Source organism: Dama dama, chromosome 5 (assembly GCF_033118175.1).
Source record: "Dama dama isolate Ldn47 chromosome 5, ASM3311817v1, whole genome shotgun sequence".
In the NCBI taxonomy this organism is placed as follows: domain Eukaryota; kingdom Metazoa; phylum Chordata; class Mammalia; order Artiodactyla; family Cervidae; genus Dama; species Dama dama.
In genome coordinates, this window is record NC_083685.1 from 65835311 (window position 1) to 65855835 (window position 20525).

The 20525-nt window shown below is 41.7% G+C and overlaps 1 protein-coding gene across 1 annotated transcript in view; it reads right to left on the minus strand.

Moving 5' to 3' along the window:
• The window catches only part of RNF175 (ring finger protein 175), a 53282-nt gene continuing 32757 nt past the window's right edge, over nt 1-20525 (minus strand). The window contains exons 3-7 of the mRNA XM_061142540.1: nt 18477-18584; nt 15005-15125; nt 10540-10673; nt 3146-3247; nt 1-967 (exon numbers count right to left, since the gene is read on the minus strand). Coding sequence (XP_060998523.1) covers nt 847-967; nt 3146-3247; nt 10540-10673; nt 15005-15125; nt 18477-18584 — 586 coding nt within the window. The 3' untranslated portion in view covers nt 1-846. The remainder of the gene's footprint in view (nt 968-3145; nt 3248-10539; nt 10674-15004; nt 15126-18476; nt 18585-20525) is intronic.

Below are 20525 nucleotides of genomic sequence, written 5' to 3' on the forward strand. Positions count from 1 at the left end.
AGACAGACAGCAGACAACTGAGCCTGTGATGTGATTTCAGGTGTCGGAAAGGGCTGGGATGGAAACAAAAACAGCACGGCCATGGAAAGAGTGTGTGTGTGTGTGAGTGTGAACAGAGTGGCCCAGGAGAAGAGAAGGATGCGCTCCCTCAGTCACCCGTGGGTGGGCTGAGCGGGCAGCAGCCCCAGGGCACCCGCGCGGCTCTGGCCCATTGTGTGGATGGCAGCACCCGGCGCTAGAGGTTTTGAGAGCGATCTCTAATGGAAGGGCTCTGTGGTACCAAAGCTGCCATGGGGTAACAAGAACAGAGAACAGAAAAGACCGTGTCCTTAAACCATAGATTTAATGACTCTACTTCTTTGAAGATGTTGAACTGATAAGAGGGCATTTGTTGTAACTCAATAAAATTGTATGTGAGAAGTACTTTGCAAACCTCTGAAACACATCTCAGGTGAGATCACTGTAAGCCAAACTCGAGATGGGATGTCCACGGTGAAAGTGAAGTAAAGTCGCTCAGTCGTGTCTGACTCTTTGCGACCCCATGGACTGTAGCCTACCAGGCTTCTCCATCCATGGGATTCTCCAAGCAAGAATACTGGAGTGGGTTGCCATTTCCGTGGGTGGTACCATATGCGTCACAAACGAGGATTAGAAAATGGTCGTAATCAGAAAGATCCAAGGCCTCTGTGTTTATTCCATTGCTCAGCTTCTGTTTAAATTCTCTCCACACAGACACAGTGTCAGTTTTTATTCAGTTCTCTAAGTTCTTGGGATCTCTAAAAATTAAAAGAGTATTAGAAAATATTTCAACATGCAGTACATTGCTTCTGGGCTAAGTGTGCCATGCTATTCCAGCCCTAGTGAATAGTTAATGCCTTGAACGATTCCTATTACCATGGGTTGCCAGGCCACCAGATAACGAAGCCAGTCCAGGATCTGTCCATATAAAAAGTGTGTGCGCTCCCAGCTGAATCTCAATTAAGGAGGTTATTCTACATCTAGCCATGTAGCAGAAATAGTCATTGTTATTTATACTACATCTAATTTCTAAAAGTAAAACAGTCTACAATAAAATCCCCAAATATAATCCCCAACAAGAATAAAAGGTGAGGGTCACATACTAAAAGAAATAGGAAGTGGGGAATGATGAACGTGGAAAACCAAGGATGATGAAAACTACCGTTAAGTGAGCATAAACAGCTCTGTTCTATTCTGCCATCAGTTCACCAGCGGGAAGACATTAGTTCACGATAATACATATCCTATGCTGGTCCCTCGGCTGGACTGTACTGAGAGAACTTCATACATAGTATTTCTATTAGCCATGTCATACACGGAAAGGCAGACTTTTCATACGTATCATTTATGTTACACTGAATCTCAATAAGGAGTGCATGTGTTTCTGTAGCTGCCTTAGAAGAATGATGCTTGTTGTTAGGATGTTCCATTCAGAAACACAGTTCTGTATTTCACAGGAAAAAAAAGTACATGTAATATTCAAAAGCTTATTCTCTCAAGACCATTTCATTCTGTCAAAGAAACCAATTGTCTTTTATTATTTAGATGATCATTAAGGTGACATTTATGATCATGTTATCACCATTTTATAACAAAGACCTATATACTGAGGTTTCAGAAGTGAGTTATTAACCAAAAGCTGTTCTGGCTTCAGCCTAGTGAGGAGAGAAGGTGCATGGCAGCCTTCAGCCGTGGCTGTTCTTGGCTGGGTTCTGAGAGAAAAGCCAGCTGGGAGGGGAGCTGGCGGCCAGGAGTGGGCTCTCTGTTGAGACCCAGGGCCCACCTACGCTGCTGCCCCTGCTGCTCTACTGGCAAGTCTTTCCTTGACTTGCAGTTCTCAGCCACGGGGGTGTTTCTGCAGATCGCCATTGGTAAAACTGCACAATTAGGGTTGGTGAAGAGTCAAGGGGGCAGGGACGGGGTATCTGCTTTAGCACTGTGAAATTCAGGTGACTGGAACTCAGAAGGAATATGGTAAGTCCCCTACATATGAGTGAGCTCCGTTCAGAGAGTGCTTTCATAGTCCAACAAAGTTATCTAGGTACCCAACTAACACCATCGTCTATATACTCTACTTTTCACACAAATAACACATAAAAATCAAGCAAACAAAAAATTGACACATTTTAAATCTTCTAGTACAGTACCATGAAAAGTACAGTAGTACAGTACAATAGCTGAACAGACACATGAATTAACTTACATGACTGAACGTGCAAATGCACGTTCCCATCTCTGAAAGTTCACGACTTGGAGGTCCATACGTAGGGGACTGACTGCAGGGAGGCTGCTACTGAGGAGCTAAGAGGGAGTACTTGGCAGGCTGTGGCCATCCCCTCAGGGCTCTTCTGCTTAAGGGGATGCGTTTTAGTTCTGTTTACTCCCCTGGAGGAGACACTGTTCTTGGGCTAGTGGGGTGGAGGGCCAAGGCTTTGCAGTCAGCGCTAGAGGGGGACACTCTCTTCCTGTGACCTTAATGAGAGTGAGTGTATTTGGTTGGGGGTCCCTGCTGTCTATAAAAGTCCTATTGTTGCCATTCACTGACCAAATCTGTAGTAGGTCTTCACTCCTTTCAATATTATTATTACTTAGGTTAGTCTAAGAAAAGATGAGATACAGCAAGGAATTAAAGAAGCCAAAGTTCAGGGGGAAAAATTCTACTCATTTCTGGAAATAATACAATTTGGTACACTTTAAAAATACTTTTCTATATTCTAGTTCACAGTTTGGACTTTTAAATTTTCTATTCTATTTTTTCCCCCATCCACTCATCTTATCCACCCGTTATTTGTCATCTGTCTGCCTATCTATCATCTATCTATCTGCCTACCTACTTATCCTTCCATATACTCATATTATCCATATTTGCAATGTCCCATCACATTTTCACTAGAGCCCTTATAGTGGAATAAGTGGAATACAAAGAGTAGACTGTATCTTTTATGGCATTTAACCTCTTAACTAGAATAGTAACGCAGACATGGATGAGAAAAGGGACAAGTCACTTTGAAATAGGTAGTTAGGGAAAACGGTGTTTTCTGCTGTACCTGTAGTGATGACAAAGAAAGTTTAGATTAAAGAATGTATCACCAGAAAATAATATTTCATAACTTCATAAAAAGGATACGGGTTATTGATCATCCTCTTCAAATCGACCTTCTCTTTGCAGTAAGGGCACGTCTGCTTTTTACCAACAATACACCAACCTCGGATGCAGAATTCATGAAAGCTTAGGGATCTTGTTACGGAAGCTTTGGACATTGAAGGGCAAGTCTACTTCATGATGATGTGATGGAAGTGACCCCACCTGTTGGGTGGAGTGGTGGAGGCAGGAATGGCTCTCAGTCATGACTTGGTTGTGTCCATTGCTTTCCTAGAGACTCTGCAGGACCATGGAGCCACCACGGACAGTGAGCTTGAAGTCAAAGCTTATGACCCTGAGGAGTTTACTGATCGTCTTAGCCTTACAGGGTCTGACCTCAGATTCTGTGATTAAATTAGACAAAGAATGTGGATGTGCTTTTTTACAGGATGTCTTATGTAAACATATCCTCACTTTTTGTGCATTTCTTTGCGTTTATCATAGCATCTCCCCATTTAGCTTTTTGGGCACCCACCCATTACAATCTATGTAATGAGATTAGACAAGTTCAAATTATTTGTGATCAAATATTTGTACAAATATTTCCATTAGCTTCATAAGTTTTTTCTCAAGTTTTTATTCCTGATAAGAAGCCAGTTATTTTGAAATAGAATATATAGAATCTAGGCATTTACAGATTCATTTGTACACAATCCCTTGTACAGAAAGATCGATGCTTTGTCCCCAGAGTTGACAATGAACCATGTTTTCCCTCAGCACCAGGGACTGAGTCTTACAGAGCCTGAGCCACTCTGTGTCATGACTTTTTGTGTATTTACCTATCTCTCCTGGGCAATATGCTTCCTGTGGGACAGTGACTCATTCATCTCGGTGCTCAGCACCTTACACAGTGCCTCAGTGCCTATCTGGGGGCTTCCCAGCCGGCGCTATGGCAAAGAATCCGCCTGCCAAGGCAGGAGATGCAAGAGACTCAAGTTGGACTCCTGGGACAGGAGGATCCCCTGGAGGAGGAATGGCAGTCCACTCCAGCATTCTTGCCTGGAGAACTCCATGGACAGAGGAGCCTGGTGGGCTACAGTCCATGGGGCCTCAGACAGTTGGACATGACTGAGCGAGTAAGCACGCGCGCGCGCACACACACACACACACACGTGCCTATTTATTGAACGAATATTTGAATGAATCATTCAAAACCAATTACTATTGCAAACTTACTTTCCTCAGGTTCCACAGCTTATAGATTTGAGTAAGATCATTAACTGCGGCTTCCCAGGTGGCTCTGTGGTGAAGAACCCCCCTGCCAATGCAGGAGATGCAGGTTCAATCCCTGGGTGGGGGAAGATCCCCTGGAGAAGGAAATGGCAATCCACTCCAGTATTCAGCCTGGGAAATCCCATGGACAGAGGAGCCTGGTGGGCTACAGTCCATGGGGTCACAAAAAGAGTCGGCTATGACTTAGCAACTAAACAACAAACACAATGATTAACTATGAGATTCATCATGTTGATTGACTTCTATAGTCACTGATCCCAGCGTGGCTTTCCCTGATCTGCTAAGCACCCATGTAGAAGTTCCCTCACTAACGGAGGGCATGGAGGTGGAGCCAATCAAGGTCACATAGATGATTCCTCGGTATTACATGTGTGTGCAACCAAGAGTTCCCATTCTTTTATGTTCTTGGAACTGGGGTCACTTTTGCATGTTTGGGTTAACATAAAGTGTATTATAACAAAGATACTGAGTCAAAACCTGCACAGTTCTTCGTTCAAAAGAGCTGGAGGATAGCCCATACCCTCCAGATAGGTATGGATGGAGTTCAGGGGTCATTGAGCAAACATTGAGATGTTCATCTCCTCTTTAATATCCCCTTTTATCTTCAAAATCTCATCTGAAAAGCCTTTATCCCAGCAGAATTTCTGCAGAGCAAGACTCAGATTCCCACCCCTTGTTAACATGATTTGTGTTTGCCCACTCCTTGCTAATATGACTCATGCTAAAATGGGCCATTAATAATGCTCCCTGCAAAGCAAATTTAAAGGTGACTACATTTTCGATTACAATATGCACACATGTACAACAATCCCTAAGGGCTTTTAAAGGTGGAGAGAGAAAATATTTCCACTTGCAAATGGCAGAAGGGGCTCTATTCCAACATTTGAAAACTAAATCATATTTAAAACTAGGACCAGACTTGGAAAATTTCTACTAAGAATGATAGGTTTTTGGGAAATGTATCACACTGAAAAACCACATAGAATCCCACATGGGATATCTTTGTGTTTCTTACCTTAAAATGTTAAGACTTAAGTGTTGGAGTAAAGGCTCCTATTACATTTCAGATGCATTTGGTCCAGTTTTTTACTCTCAGGATTGAATAAATGGAATCTGTCCAGATTAAACAGAATCAAATCATGAGTGCTGCACGTCTATGGTATTACTGACTGAGTTCGGTGGGCTTCAGAGGCAAGAAGCAGATGGTTTGATCAGCTTATAATGCCAGAGCTTTGAACTGACTGAGTGCACAGCAGTATTATAAAATTGATATTGTACTATAAAATAAAGATAAATGATGCCTTCTTTTCCCTGTATTAAGAGAAGAATTAAAATACTGATTGTTGGTCAATGCAAAGACAACTGTGGTATCCAGAGTTACGTGCTCAGGCAGTGCAGCCTGCTTGGCCCAGGGCTCTTGATGCCAGCATCTTTCGGCACATGGAGCCCTTTCTCACCAGCCAGTAAGGATGCTGGTTTCCAGGGCCAGGCTGGCCTGGTCCCTAAAGATCCCTCTGCTGGTGGATAGTGATTTGGGGCACAAACCATGGGCCAGGGAATCAAACGGTCCAGAACCACGTGCTCCTGTTTTGGTCCCTTCCTGTGTAATTTAAGGTGTCCTCTTTCCAAGACCAAAGCTGATACTTGGCTTTCCCCATCACCACTGTTGACACAAGCAGGTTCCTGAAAATTATTTCCAGGCAAAACACACCACCATTAATACCGTAGATGTGCAGCACTCATGATTTGACTCTGTTTAATCTGGACACATTCCATTTATTCAGTCCTGAGAGTAAAAACCTGGGCATTGTCGTTCTTGTTCTTGTGAGTTTCAGACATGGGCTCCGCCAGGCAAGTCCCGAGTCCTGCCCTGCAGCTGAAACTACACTCAGTTCTTCGCTCCCCACCCTGTCTCCCCTGGTCCTCACTGGCTACCTGTGTGCTTAAGGTTTTTTTTTTTTTTTTTTTTATTAGTTGGAGGCTAATTACTTCACAACATTTCAGTGGGTTTTGTCATACATTGATATGAATCAGCCATAGATTTACACGTATTCCCCATCCCGATCCCCCCTCCCACCTCCCTCTCCACCCGATTCCTCTGGGTCTTCCCAGTGCACCAGGCCCGAGCACTTGTCTCATGCATCCCACCTGGGCTGGTGATCTGTTTCCCTATAGATACTATACATGCTGTTCTTTTGAAATATCCCACCCTCACATTCTCCCACAGAGTTCAAAAGTCTGTTCTGTATTTCTGTGTCTCTTTTTCTGTTTTGCATATAGGGTTATCATTACCATCTTTCTAAATTCCATATATATGTGTTAGTATGCTGTAATGTTCTTTATCTTTCTGGCTTACTTCACTCTGTATAAGGGCCTCCAATTTCATCCATCTCATTAGGACTGATTCAAATGAATTCTTTTTAACGGCTGAGTAATATTCCATGGTGTATATGTACCACAGCTTCCTTATCCATTCATCTGCTGATGGGCATCTAGGTTGCTTCCATGTCCTGGCTATTATAAACAGTGCTGTGATGAACATTGGGGTGCACGTGTCTCTTTCAGATCTGGTTTCCTCAGTGTGTATGCCCAGAAGTGGGATTGCTGGGTTATATGGCAGTTCTATTTCCAGTTTTTTAAGAAATCTCCACACTGTTTTCCATAGCGGCTGTACTAGTTTGCATTCCCACCAACAGTGTAAGAGGGTTCCCTTTTCTTCACACCCTCTCCAGCATTTATTGCTTGTAGACTTTTGGATAGCAGCCATCCTGACTGGCGTGTAATGGTACCTCATTGTGGTTTTGATTTGCATTTCTCTGATAATGAGTGATGTTGAGCATCTTTTCATGTGTTTGTTAGCCATCTGTATGTCTTCTTTGCAGAAATGTCTGTTTAGTTCTTTGGCCCATTTTTTGACTGGGTCATTTATTTTTCTGGAATTGAGCTGCAGGAGTTGCTTGTATAGTTTTGAGATTAATCCTTTGTCTGTTTCTTCATTTGCTATTATTTTCTCCCAATCTGAGGGCTGTCTTTTCACCTTACTTATAGTTTCCTTTGTTGTGGAAAAGCTTTTAAGTTTCATTAGGTCCCATTTGTTTAGTTTTGCTTTTATTTCCAATATTCTGGGAGGTGGGTCATAGAGGATCTTGCTGTGATTTATGTCGGAGAGTGTTTTGCCTATGTTCTCCTCTAGGAGTTTTATAGTTTCTGGTCTTACATTTAGATCTTTAATCCATTTTGAGTTTATTTTTGTGTATGGTGTTAGAAAGTGTTCTAGTTTCATGCTTTTACAAGTGGTTGACCAGTTTTCCCAGCACCACTTGTTAAAGAGGTTGTCTTTTTTCCATTGTATATCCTTGCCTCCTTTGTCAAAGATAAGGTGTCCATAGGTTTGTGGATTTATCTCTGGGCTTTCTATTCTGTTCCATTGATCTATATTTCTGTCTTTGTGCCAGTACCATACTGTCTTGATGACTGTGGCTTTGTAGTAGAGTCTGAAGTCAGGCAGGTTGATTCCTCCAGTTCCATTCTTCTTTCTCAAGATTACTTTGGCTATTCGAGGTTTTTTGTATTTCCATACAAATTGTGAAATTCTTTGGTCTAGTTCTGTGAAAAATACCATTGGTAGCTTGATAGGGATTGCATTGAATCTATAGATTGCTTTGTGTAGAATAGCCATTTTGACAATATTGATTCTTCCAATCCATGAACACGGTATGTTTCTCCATCTGTTTGTGTCCTCTTTGATTTCTTTCATCAGTGTTTTATAGTTTTCTATGTATAGGTCTTTTGTTTCTTTAGGTAGATATACTCCTAAGTATTTTATTCTTTTTGTTGCAATGGTGAATGGTATTGTTTCCTTAATTTCTCTTTCCGTTTTTTCATTGTTAGTATATAGGAATGCAAGGGATTTCTGTGTGTTAATTTTATATCCTGCAACTTTACTATATTCATTGATTAGCTCTAGTAATTTTCTGGTAGAGTCTTTAGGGTTTTCTATGTAGAGGATCATGTCATCTGCAAACAGTGAGAGTTTCACTTCTTCTTTTCCTATCTGGATTCCTTTTACTTCTTTTTCTGCTCTGATTGCTGTGGCCAAAACTTCCAACACTATGTTGAATAGTAGTGGTGAGAGTGGGCACCCTTGTCTTTGTTCCTGATTTCAGGGGAAATGCTTTCAATTTTTCACCATTGAGGGTGATGCTTGCTGTGGGTTTGTCATATATAGCTTTTATTATGTTGAGGTATGTTCCTTCTATTCCTGCTTTTTGGAGAGTTTTAATCATAAATGAGTGTTGAATTTTGTCAAAGGCTTTCTCTGCATCTATTGAGATAATCATATGGTTTTTATCTTTCAATTTGTTAATGTGGTGTATTACATTGATTGATTTGTGGATATTAAAGAATCCTTGCATTCCTGGGATAAAGCCCACTTGGTCATGGTGTATGATTTTTTTTAATATGTTGTTGGATTCTGTTTGCTAGAATTTTGTTAAGGATTTTTGCATCTATTTTCATCAGTGATATTGGCCTGTAGTTTTCTTTTTCTGTGGCATCTTTGTCTGGTTTTGGAATTAGGGTGATGGTGGCCTCATAGAATGAGTTTGGAAGCTTACCTTCATCTGCAATTTTCTGGAAGAGTTTGAGTAAGATAGGTGTTAGCTCTTCTCTAAATTTTTGGTAGAATTCAGCTGTGAAGCCATCTGGTCCTGGGCTTTTGTTTGCTGGAAGATTTTTGATTACAGTTTCGATTTCCTTGCTTGTGATGGCTCTGTTAAGATCTTCTATTTCTTCCTGGTTCAGTTTTGGAAAGTTATACTTTTCTAAGAATTTGTCCATTTCTTCCAAGTTGTCCATTTTATTGGCATAGAGCTGCTGGTAGTAGTCTCTTATGATCCTTTGCATTTCAGTGTTGTCTGTTGTGATCTCTCCATTTTCATTTCTAATTTTGTTAATTTGGTTTTTCTCTCTTTGTTTCTTAATGAGTCTTGCTAATGGTTTGTCAATTTTGTTTATTTTTTCAAAAAACCAGCTTTTAGCTTTGTTGATTTTTGCTATGGTCTCTTTAGTTTCTTTTGCATTTATTTCTGCCCCGATTTTTAAGATTTCTTTCCTTCTGCTAACCCTGGGGTTCTTCATTTCTTCCTTCTCTAATTGCTTTAGGTGTAGAGTTAGGTTATTTATTTGGTTTTTTTCTTGTTTCTTGATGTAAGCCTGTAATGCTATGAACCTTCCCCTTAGCACTGCTTTTACAGTGTCCCATAGGTTTTGGGTTGTTGTGTTTTGATTTTCATTCATTTCTATGCATATTTTGATTTCTTTTTTGATTTCTTCTATGATTTGTTGGTTATTCAGAAGTGTGTTATTTAGCCTCCATATGTTTGAATTTTTAACAATTTTTTCCCTGTAATTGAGATCTAATCTTACTGCACTGTGGTCAGAAAAGATGACTGGGATGATTTCAATTTTTTTGAATTTTCCAAGACCAGATTTATGGCCCAGGATGTGATCTGTTCTGGAGAAGGTTCCGCACCCAACATAGGAGCACCGCAATATGTACGGCAAACACTAACGGGTATGAAAGAGGAAATTAATAGTAACACAATAATAATGGGAGACTTTAATACCCCACTCACAACTATGGATAGATCAACTAAACAGAAAATTAACAAGGAAACACAAACCTTAAATGACACAATGGATCAGCTAGACCTAATTGATATCTATAGGACATTTCACCCCAAAACAATCAACTTCACCTTTTTCTCATGTGCTTAAGGTTTTACCAGCTCTTCCAGCCAGCCTCTGCTCAGATGCTGCAGCCCTCCCGTCTGTGTGGCCTGAAGACTCCTTTTAAAAAAGAAATTACTGGGGGAGGAGGAGGTTGGGAGGAGGAGGAAAAGAGGTTTACCGCCTGCTAACTAAGAGGAGTTCATTATTCATCAGGGATTCGGAGAGAGTCTCAATAAGAAAATGGACAGAAGCATAAAGGCTTGGAGTTTGGGGAAGGGAGCTAAGCAAGGCAGAAGGAAGTGGGGAGAAGGAGGAGACAGAGGAGGAGGGAGGTGATGGGACAGTCCTCCCTGATTTTCCATCTCCCAGCACTGGCTTGAGGAGGGCCAAATGGCCTCCCATGAAAAGGATACACATGCTTGCATGAAAGCTGGTAGGTGTTTTCAATGAGCCCTTCTTCATCGAGTTCCACAATGATCTTCTGCCCACACACGGCACAGATGTCGTCCGACAGACTCCTGGTGGGCATCCCACTGACGCTGTAGAACTATGGGGGACAGGCAGAGAGCACACGTCATTCTCCAAACACAGGGAAGCCACTGCCAGCTTGAAGACACGGAGGCTTTACTGTTTCTCTGCTGGTTTTTCCCACAGGAACAATGCTACTGTGGGGTAAAGGTTTCCCAGGCAAAACCCCACTGAACCCCAAAGCACATCACTAATTATAACCATCTAACTTCTCCACTGAGGAATCCTTTAGGAGGAACAATTTTATCGAGGGCTGTCGTTCAGAATGACATGGGAAGCTTTTTAAATTCACCCAGAACCTGGCCCTTTCCCTTATTCTCCTGAGACTCTGATTCCCAGATCTCAAGTAATCCCAGACATCTATGTATCTTTTAATTAATTTTAATATAGTTAATATTTTAATCAATTTTAATAAAATCCCATCTGACTACAGGGAGTACAAAGACTAATCACATTAGAAAGCAGTGCATTTAGAATTCTAACTTGGGACATTGCATCTCCCCAGGGGTGTGGATGAGGAGCGATTCTCAACATTGGCAGCACATTAGAATGTCTAAGAAGCTTTTTTAAAAACAAAATATTTATTTTATAATTGTTTTAGATGTAAAAGATGCAAAGATAGAATAGAGTTCCCATATCAGGTTTCCCCTGTGATTAACATTTTACATTTAGGGTGGTACATTTGTTATGATTAATGAACCAACACTGATGCATTATTATGAAATAAAGTCTATACTTTGTTCAGATTGTTTGGTTTTTCTCAAATGTCCTTATTTTGTTCTAGAATCCCATCCAGGATACCATTAATTGTCTTATCTCTTTAGGCTTCTCTCTTTTTTTATTTTTTAGGCTTCTCTTGGCTTTGGCAGTCTCTCAGACTTTGTTTTTTTCTCTATGATTGACAGTTTGGGGGTGGGGACGGTGTTTGTAGCATGTCCCTCACTTGGATTTTAGCTAATGTTTTTTTCTCTTGATTATGCTGGGCTTATGAGTTTTAGGGAAGAAGAGAACAGAGGTGAAATGCCATTCTTACCACATCGTGGCAAGGGTACGTGCTGTCAACATGATCCATCATTGCTGATGTTGACCTTGATCACTGAGCTTGAGGTAGTGTTTGTCAACTTTCTCCACTCTAAAACTACCTTTTACTTCTGTCTACACTGTACTCTTTGGAAGGAAATCGCCATCACCACGAGCAGTTCACACTGAGGGAGTGGGGGGTTAGCAGTTATGGTCCACATCTGTATCGGTCAGAGTTCTCCAGGGGAGTGGAACAGAGGATATGCCTGTGTGGTCGGGGGAGAGCGGGTAGAGGAGAGGGAGAAAGGGGAAGGGAGAGAGACTCTTAAAGACCTGAGGCTGGCAAGTCTGGGACCTGGAGGGCAGGCTAGCAGGCTGTACTCCGGAAAGAGTTTTCAGACTTGAGGCAGAACCCCTTCTTCTCTGAAAAACTTCAGTTTTTGCCCTTAACATCTTTGACTGATTAGCTAAGATCTATCTATGTTTTCAAGGGTATTTGCTTTCCCTTAAAGTTAATTATAGCTACAAAATACATTCAAAGCAATATGTAGACTCATGTTTGGTCAAACAACTGGATACCAGAGCCTAATCAAGTTGACACATAAAAGTTAACCATGCAACCTTCTTAAAGGTGGAATATCTCCATAAATTATGTGGAATTTGTCTGAATAGGAGACGTGTCTATTCTCATTTATTTATATATCTATTCAATCATCCATTTATTTCACTGTGGACTCACGGGTATTTACTCTACACTTCAGGTTACGACCCAGTACTGTTCACCACTAATACTGCTGCTACTTGTGTTACTCAGCCTTGTGTTTCAGTCTTGGCTTCTACGTCTCTTTGACATACCCTCATCATTGTGGGTTTTTTCTTGTGTGGGCTTGTTTTTGAGAACTTCCTTACTTTCTGGCACTACAAAATACTCTAGGTTCATATTGTATGTTCCCTAACAAGACCCAGAATCAGCCGTTTTCCCAAGGAACAGTTTCCTTTTATTATAGACTGGTATTAGAAAACAAGATCGCAGTATTTCGTGTGCTCACTGCTACTGAGCTGCCATTGCTTCTAGGGCTTCTTAGTTGACAAAGCAAGGAAATAAATCTGTATATCCTAACCCATGTGTATACACATATCTATAAAATAGTTCTATATGCATCATCTACATTAAGATACATATAATCTATGTTAAGCGAAACACGAGCTCAGACTGATGTCTTTGACTCTGATCCGTTACTACACAGATCATTCTGGCCTTTCCTCTGTGCTTGCATGCAGCTTCCTGAGAGTAAGAAACACAGCTTCCATGACCGGTCTTCCATTCACTTGGAGTCCAGTTCCACACACATGCAGAGAGGTGTCAGGGTGTACCCATACACCTGAGGAAAACTTACTTAGTGGAGTGCAGTGCTTGCATATAGTTCCTTTTGCTTTTAATCTCAGATCTCCACTCATTGCAAAGAGACTTAGGTCAGCACTTTTCCCCCCACCCACTTCAGAGAGGTTATTTCACACATTTGTAATACAGCTGAATTCCCTTGTCACAGTCCACATTCTATCCTGGCATTCCCTGACATCCTACATGCCTTGCTTTAGATTTGCACACGTTAAGGTTTAACCTTTCTGCTAAAAAGTACTGCTGATTTTTACAAATGCATAGTGTCATGCATTCACCATTAGAGTATCATAGAGAATAATTTCACCACTCTAACAAATTCCCTGTGCTTCACACACTCAACCCTGCTCCCTCCGTAACCCTCTTGGCAACCACTGGTCTCTTTAGCATCTCCATAGTTGTACCTTTTCCAAATTGTCATATAAGTGGAATCATATAGTACAGACTGGCTTCTTTCACTTAGCACTATATATTTACGATTCATCCAGCTTTTTGCATGGCGTAATAGCTTATTCCTTTTCCTAGGGAGCTTTTAAAACAAAGCAGATGCATTGGCTCCACTCCCAGAGTCTGACTTAATTAGTGTGGGGCTCAGGCACTGGTGTGAGAATGGAGATTGTGTCTCCTTTGCTTCCTCTTGACCTCTGTCACAAGCACATGAACAAGTGCACACACACACACATATATACACACACACACCATCAGCTGAAGTCACTGGTGGTTGTGCTAATGGCTTGAGACAGTACTTGGTGGTTGGAATGAGGATGACAGGAGATGACAAGATATCATAGACTGGTGGGATGGAATCAGGTGAGGAATCTCTATAAAGCTGGGGCTTAAAGACTTGGTTGTTTTGCCAGGTTTTTTCTTTTTTTCCTGGTCCACTGGAGAACAGAGGACATTCAACTTTTCCGCTCCTGTCCATAAGCAGGCACAAGAGGCTTTGCGAATTTTTAAAGGGGGGATGGCTCTGGTTTCTGTTGGAGGAACTGGGAGTGAAAATGCTCCCTTCTGTGCTCACCTTAAACCTTACTAGAAAGGCAGCCATCTTAGAGATGACACATGGCTGCCCATCCCAGCATTCCACCACAGAAGTTAGATTCCAGGCTCTAGAGAAACAGTAAGATGGAGTCTACAGAGACGGGGAAGGGAGGTTGGGGGATGAAATCAAGGCCTTGTCTACTCAGTCCTGGCCCATAAGTGGAGAGGGAGAACAGCAGTCCAGAAGTCCAGTCTTCCCTTGCTACTCACAACGGTTTTTCCATTTCATATCTGGCTGTGTGCCAAGACACTGGTAGAGGACAGAGATGTGGAATTTCTGAAACCACTGAGTCATACCCGGAACCTTTGGTACGTAAGTTTTTAAGAGATACACATGTGTTAGACACAGATGGTTACTCCTAATATCTGAATCTGGAATCCATCTAACCAGAAAGTGTGTCCATTCTGAGTTTTAATTTTAAGAGCATTAAAAAAACTATTAGGGATTTTTTTAATTCCAGGGAATAATATACAGTCAGAATACATTTAGCACACTTTTTATCTCGTCTATTTCTTCAAATGCTGTATAATGATAACTGATCTTTATGATGATTATTACCCTGAGGTATTGATTGATTCTAAAGTGCTTTATGTGCATCAAATATGACTTTTATTTGCATCAGCAGATAAAGGGTTTTTGTTATTGTTGAATTTTTACTAATCCTTTATTTTTATTTTTTAGATTAATTTTTACTAAACCTTTAAATGTTGGCAATTGGAGTATGCTAGATATGGTTACTTCCAGATAATTTGATGCCTGGAGAACCCAGGGAGCAGTTGGGCTGACAGAACCAAAAAACACCTATTTCTGAAAATGGGCACAAATGTGTCAGATGAGACCATTTTTCTATATACCAAAAATGATTTCAAAGAATGAAAGTAACGCTTACCCCTAGAGTAGAAGCCATGTAGTCCGAACAGATCTCTGCGAAGTCTCTCCCCATTACTCCATAGTAGAGGCCATAGAACAAGGACACGATGCCAAAATCCATGGAATCTCTAGCTTTGATTCTATTGAGAACAACAGCCAAGGGAAGTAAGAGTGGGCATCTTGGGGTGGGGGGGTGGGTCTCGGGAAGGACTGCAGCTTAGAAAGTATTTCTTGCCATGGTATCTAACATAACTTTGAGTGTATTTCCCCCCATTTGTTTGTTTAATGTTTCTTCTTTTTTTTAATGAATTTAAAATTCTCTTCATTCCTTTAAATTTTACCACTCAGGGCTAAGTGGACAAAATAATTCTTGAAAGAGTGTTTAACGTCTTCTTTGGACTGCAGTGCTGAGACAGGCCAACTCTAACCAGAGGTTCTCAAGCTTGGCTGTAGGTGGGCAAACCTGGGCAGCTTGTAAAGAACCTCCATCTGCAGGCTGCACCGTGGGCCAATTACATCAGCTCTCTAGAGGTGGGGCCCACACAGCAATATTTTTGGAGGCTCTCCAGACAACGATGATTGCAGTGGGCAGCTAACATTATTAGGAACCTCTTTAACAGTGCAATGGTTCTCAGCCCTAACTGTATGTTAGGATTACGTGGGGGAGATGTAAAGTATATACTAATACATGAGCCTATCTTCCAGGGCTCTAATTTAAGTGGCTTGGGGTGGGGTCTGGACAGTAGCTTGGGCTAAGAAGTTTGATCCCTGTGATCAAACTTAGATTTTATAGAATGCTTTCAAATACTTAATCTTACCTAAAAATATTGGAGATAGATATCATTAGCCCTACTTTGGTTTGAAAAATGGAGACTTAGAAAAAATGATTGCTTAACCTGACAATTGGTACTAGGAATCAAGCTCACATTTTGAGGTCATTTGTTACTATGCCATAGTTGCCATGTGTTAATAAAAAATTTTTTTCTTTGCAAGTTGGATATTTCAAATACACCAGGATTCTCTACAACAACCCCTATTTCTTTTTTTATTTTTAAATTTATTTTTAATTGGAGGATAATTGCTTTACAATGTTGTGTTGGTTTCTGCCATATAACAAACGTGAATCAGCCCCTTCCCCCCTCCCCCACCTTCTTTTTTTAAAGGTAAAACTTTCTTTAAAAAGTGAATGATTAGCTCCTGATGTAATATCTGGATCTTAATGATCACACTTTCTATTTGCTCCCTCTGTAAAAGAGTCTCTAATACTAGCAATGGAAGTAGGTGGATCTGACTGAGTCAGGAAGGAAGTGGAGAGAGGAGAGGAGTTGGTAGTCTCTCTCTCTCTGAAACTTTCTACTGGTTGTTTTTGTACTCAGTTAATTTGAGGAGGAAATGGTAAAAGCTGTGTAGACCTGGAGGGCAGAGATCTTTTGGTGTTGTGAACTGGGAATTCCAACACAGTGGGCAGCTTCATCCATCCAAGATCTGAAAATTGGGGCAGTGACGAAGAATGAAGATGACCTTCCCTCCATGCCCAGGGGAGCATGGATTTATAATCTAAGTGATAAAAAGTGGAGCAACAAAGTTGTAGTTCCACAGAAAAGAATCTCAATACAATTGTGCTCAGTGACAATTAGTGGTGAAAAAAATAGTTCCTTCCCACCCGAGGGCTTCCCTGTTGGCTCAGCTGGTAAAGAATGCGCCTGCAGTGTGGGAGACCTGGGCCCTGGGTTGGGAAGGTCCCCTGGAGAAGGGAAAGGCTACCCACTCCAATATTCTGGCCTGGAGAATTCCATGGATAGAGGAGCCTGGCAGGCTACATACAGTCCATGGGTTCGCAAAGTCGGACACGACTGGCGATTCTCACTTCATTTCCCATCTGAAGGGTTATGTTCTTCATACACCTCATTATAGGAGAATTCCTGGATAAGGATCTTAAAATCATACAGATAATAATTTGGGGGTAACTACAGTCCCAAGTGACTTCATAAAAGTAAAAAAACATTTTACATACATTAAAGTAATATAGACAGTATGCTGAAAGAATAATTCAGTGTCTTTCTATAGCTTAAACAAATAATAATAGATCTTTTCAGTTATATTCTATCCCTTTCCTCCTAGGGAATGGCAGGAGTTCCCTCTCTGAAAATTGCATGAGATATTTATGAAATCAGATTTCTTTGTTGCCACAGGAAGAGCCCTCCCCCCAGGGCTGGGTCTCCATCCAGTTTTCTTCCTTATTTTATGACTTATGGGTAGCTAACTTCTGCCTTTCAAATTTCTACGGTTCCAGAGATTTAGAGTAATTTTTTTTTGTCATGTGGCCTGTGGGATCTTAGTTCACTGACCAGAGATCGAACTTGCACCCCCAGCTTGGGAGTCCCAACCACAGGGTCACCAAGGAGGTCCCAGAGTTTAGAGGAATTTTGACGTGAGAGACATTCCAGGGATTTTCATTTGAGCTGCTTTCCACGGCTGGTATGTCCACCGTCCATGAGAGATATTCCAGGGATTTTCATTTGAGCTGCTTTCCACGGCTGGTATGTCCACCATCCATGAGAGACATTCCAGGGATCTTCCTTTGAGCTGCTTTCCACAGATGGTATGTCCACCGTCCATGGGGGTGTGTCTCGCACTCCCCCTCCAACACACAGGCTGAGGACACAGCCTCCGCTCTGCCCCTGAGCACCTCACTCACAGCACATCTCAGCGGCCAGCTTCCCGATGGGAACATGATTCTGAGTCACGGATGTTATTATCCCAATATCCTTTGTTTCTCCCTAGACTTTCTTGCTCTGTTACTGCTTCACTTCTCTCTCAATGTCTAAGTGCTCAGTTTCCTCTGTTACTAAATGCCTCCAGCAGAAGAGATTTAGAGCAGAAATAAAATTCTAGAGCAGTGCTGTCCAATGGAAATACAGATTGGACATAATTAAAAATTTTCTTATAGCCACAAATAAAAGGTAAAAAGAAACAGAAAAAATAATTTCACTAAAACATCCAGAGTACTGTCATCTCATGTAATCATAAAATTATTTTCTTATGCTGTCTTTGAAACTCAATGTGTATTTTAGACTTACAGCACCTCTTATTTCATATTTTAAGTTACATGGGTTGGCAGCTACTGTATTGGATAGCATAGTTTTAGGGGTTTTAAAGAAGAAAGATATATAGAAGGATATGACACTTAAGAATTTTGTAGAAGGGAACTTTTTAGTTCAATAAGAATTGCTCTAATAAATATAGGCCAACGTTTAATGATGTTCTTCTATTTAAAGCTTATAATTTTTTAAAAACTTTTAAGTCTGAGTGTCCTCTTCCTTTTGCTAGTCTCCTGCAGTGGCATCTATGATACCAATGATAGTACTATAAACAATGTGTCCCTGGAAAACTGCAGGGCCAAATGTGGCTTCCAGACACTGAGAACTTGACTGGGTTAATGCTACAAGTAAGTGCTTAGAGATACCAATATCTTAATTGGAGATACTTACCTGAAAAATAAATTGAATCCACACATTGTAAATATGATAGCCAAATAACCCACAACACCAAATGCATAGCTGAGCTTGTAGATTAAAAGAAACCATTTGTAAACCAATCTGTGGAGTGAAAAATGGGGAGAAGCACCAAACATGATATATTAGAAAATATTTTCTCTTTTTCAAATGTTGTTATAAGTCAGTCTTTAGTTTCTAAAATGCTATTCATTTTGCAATACACAGAACATGAATGTATCATGTCAGCTAAACTCCATGTAATCTAGAGTTTTAATATATAATCAACAAGCAATATATAGACAGTACTATCATGCACATGTGTTTCTATGCATATATGCATATATAAATTCGTTGTGACTTACGTCCTCATATAAAGGTGACCTTCAGGACTGGTTATTCTACAGGGGGCCCTGTCTACCTTCCTCTCTTCCTTTTCTCATTTGGCCCTAGATTGGCTTACAGTGGTTTTTGGCAGGAGTCCCTTGGAGGCAAGCAAGAGATGGGAGATGTCCTCCCCGAGTTTCTCCCGTCCCGCTCCTGCTGCCCCGGCCCTCGGACGGCCTCTCACTGCCGCAGCCCCTGCTGCAGGCCTGGAGCAGAGTCCTGCAGACTTGCTTCCTGTGCTACATGGACGGGCCCTGTGTGTGTCCCACACTCACCACGATGGCTTTAGGGCCTTTCCTTCCGCCCACAGGGTCCACATGGAGAAGTGAGCGGGTGGGGATGCAGGGCGAGGATGGAGCTGATCTGGATGGAACCGTGGACCCTGTCTGCTTCCCTCATTCCAGGCAGTAAAAGCTCTTAGGAAAACCGCCGAAAGGCCGCATGGCTGCCTCCTGCCTGGGAGAGCCTGGGCCGGGGACGGGGTATGGCTCCACCCCTGATTCGGGGCAAGGGCCCCTTGGAAGACAGAGGGGTGGGAGGAGGGGGCCTGCGGGCCAGCCTTGGTGCCAAGGAGCAGAGGGGGTGAACCGCGGTCAGGCCCCCCGTTTGCCCTCAGCCCTTTCCCACCTCCTTCTCTGGACCCCCTCTCCTGCACGTCACCCCAAACTTCATTCAGAATCTCCCTCCGGAGACAGGGCCCCACGCTTCGCCTCTGACCCCTGGAGCCCTGTCCCCAAACCTCACCTTCCCTGGATTCCTCCCTGTTGGAGCCATTGCACCAAATGCTTATGTTCTATATTATTACTGGTGCGATGTTTCAGCGTTATTTTATTTACTTATGAGAATTTTTATTGAAGTATAGTTGACTTATGATATTATATTACTTTCAGGTGTACAACATATGATTTGATATTTCTATGTGTTACGAAATCACCACCACTGTGAATCTAGTTACCATCTATTACCATACAGTTATTATGATTTTATCAACCATACAGGCAGACCTAGCTTTATCACACTTTGCAAATACTGCATTATTATTATTAAATGGAAGGTTTGTGTTAACCCTTTGTGGAGCAAGTCTGTAGGCACCACTTTTTCCAGCAGCATTTACTCACTTTGTGTCTCTGTGTCCCATTTTGGTAATTCTTAGATTTCAGACTTTGGCGTTATGATCATATTTGTTTTGGTGACCTGTGATTAGTGATCTTTGGTGTTACTATTATAACTGTTTTGGGGCACCACACACCACACCCAGGGAACGTGGCAAACTTGACTATGAACGTTGTGTGTCCTGACTTCACCACTCTTGGTCTTTTGCCCACCTCTCTCCCACTTCTCAGGCCTCCTTATTCTCTGGGGGCACAGCAATATTGAAGTCAGGCCAGTTAATAATCCTACAGTGGCCCCATTGTTCAAGTGAAAGGAAGAGTTGCATCTCTCTCCCTTTAAATCAAAAGCTAGAAATGATTAAGCTTAGTGAGCAAGGCATGTCAAAAGCAGAAATTGGCTGAAAACGTAGGCCTCTTGCATCAGTGAGCCAAGTTATGGATGTGAAGGAAAGTGCTTGAAGGAAATGAAAAGTGCTGCTCCAGTGAATACACAAATGAAAGTGAAACAGTTTTACTGCTGATATGGAGAAAGCTGTAGTGGTCTGGA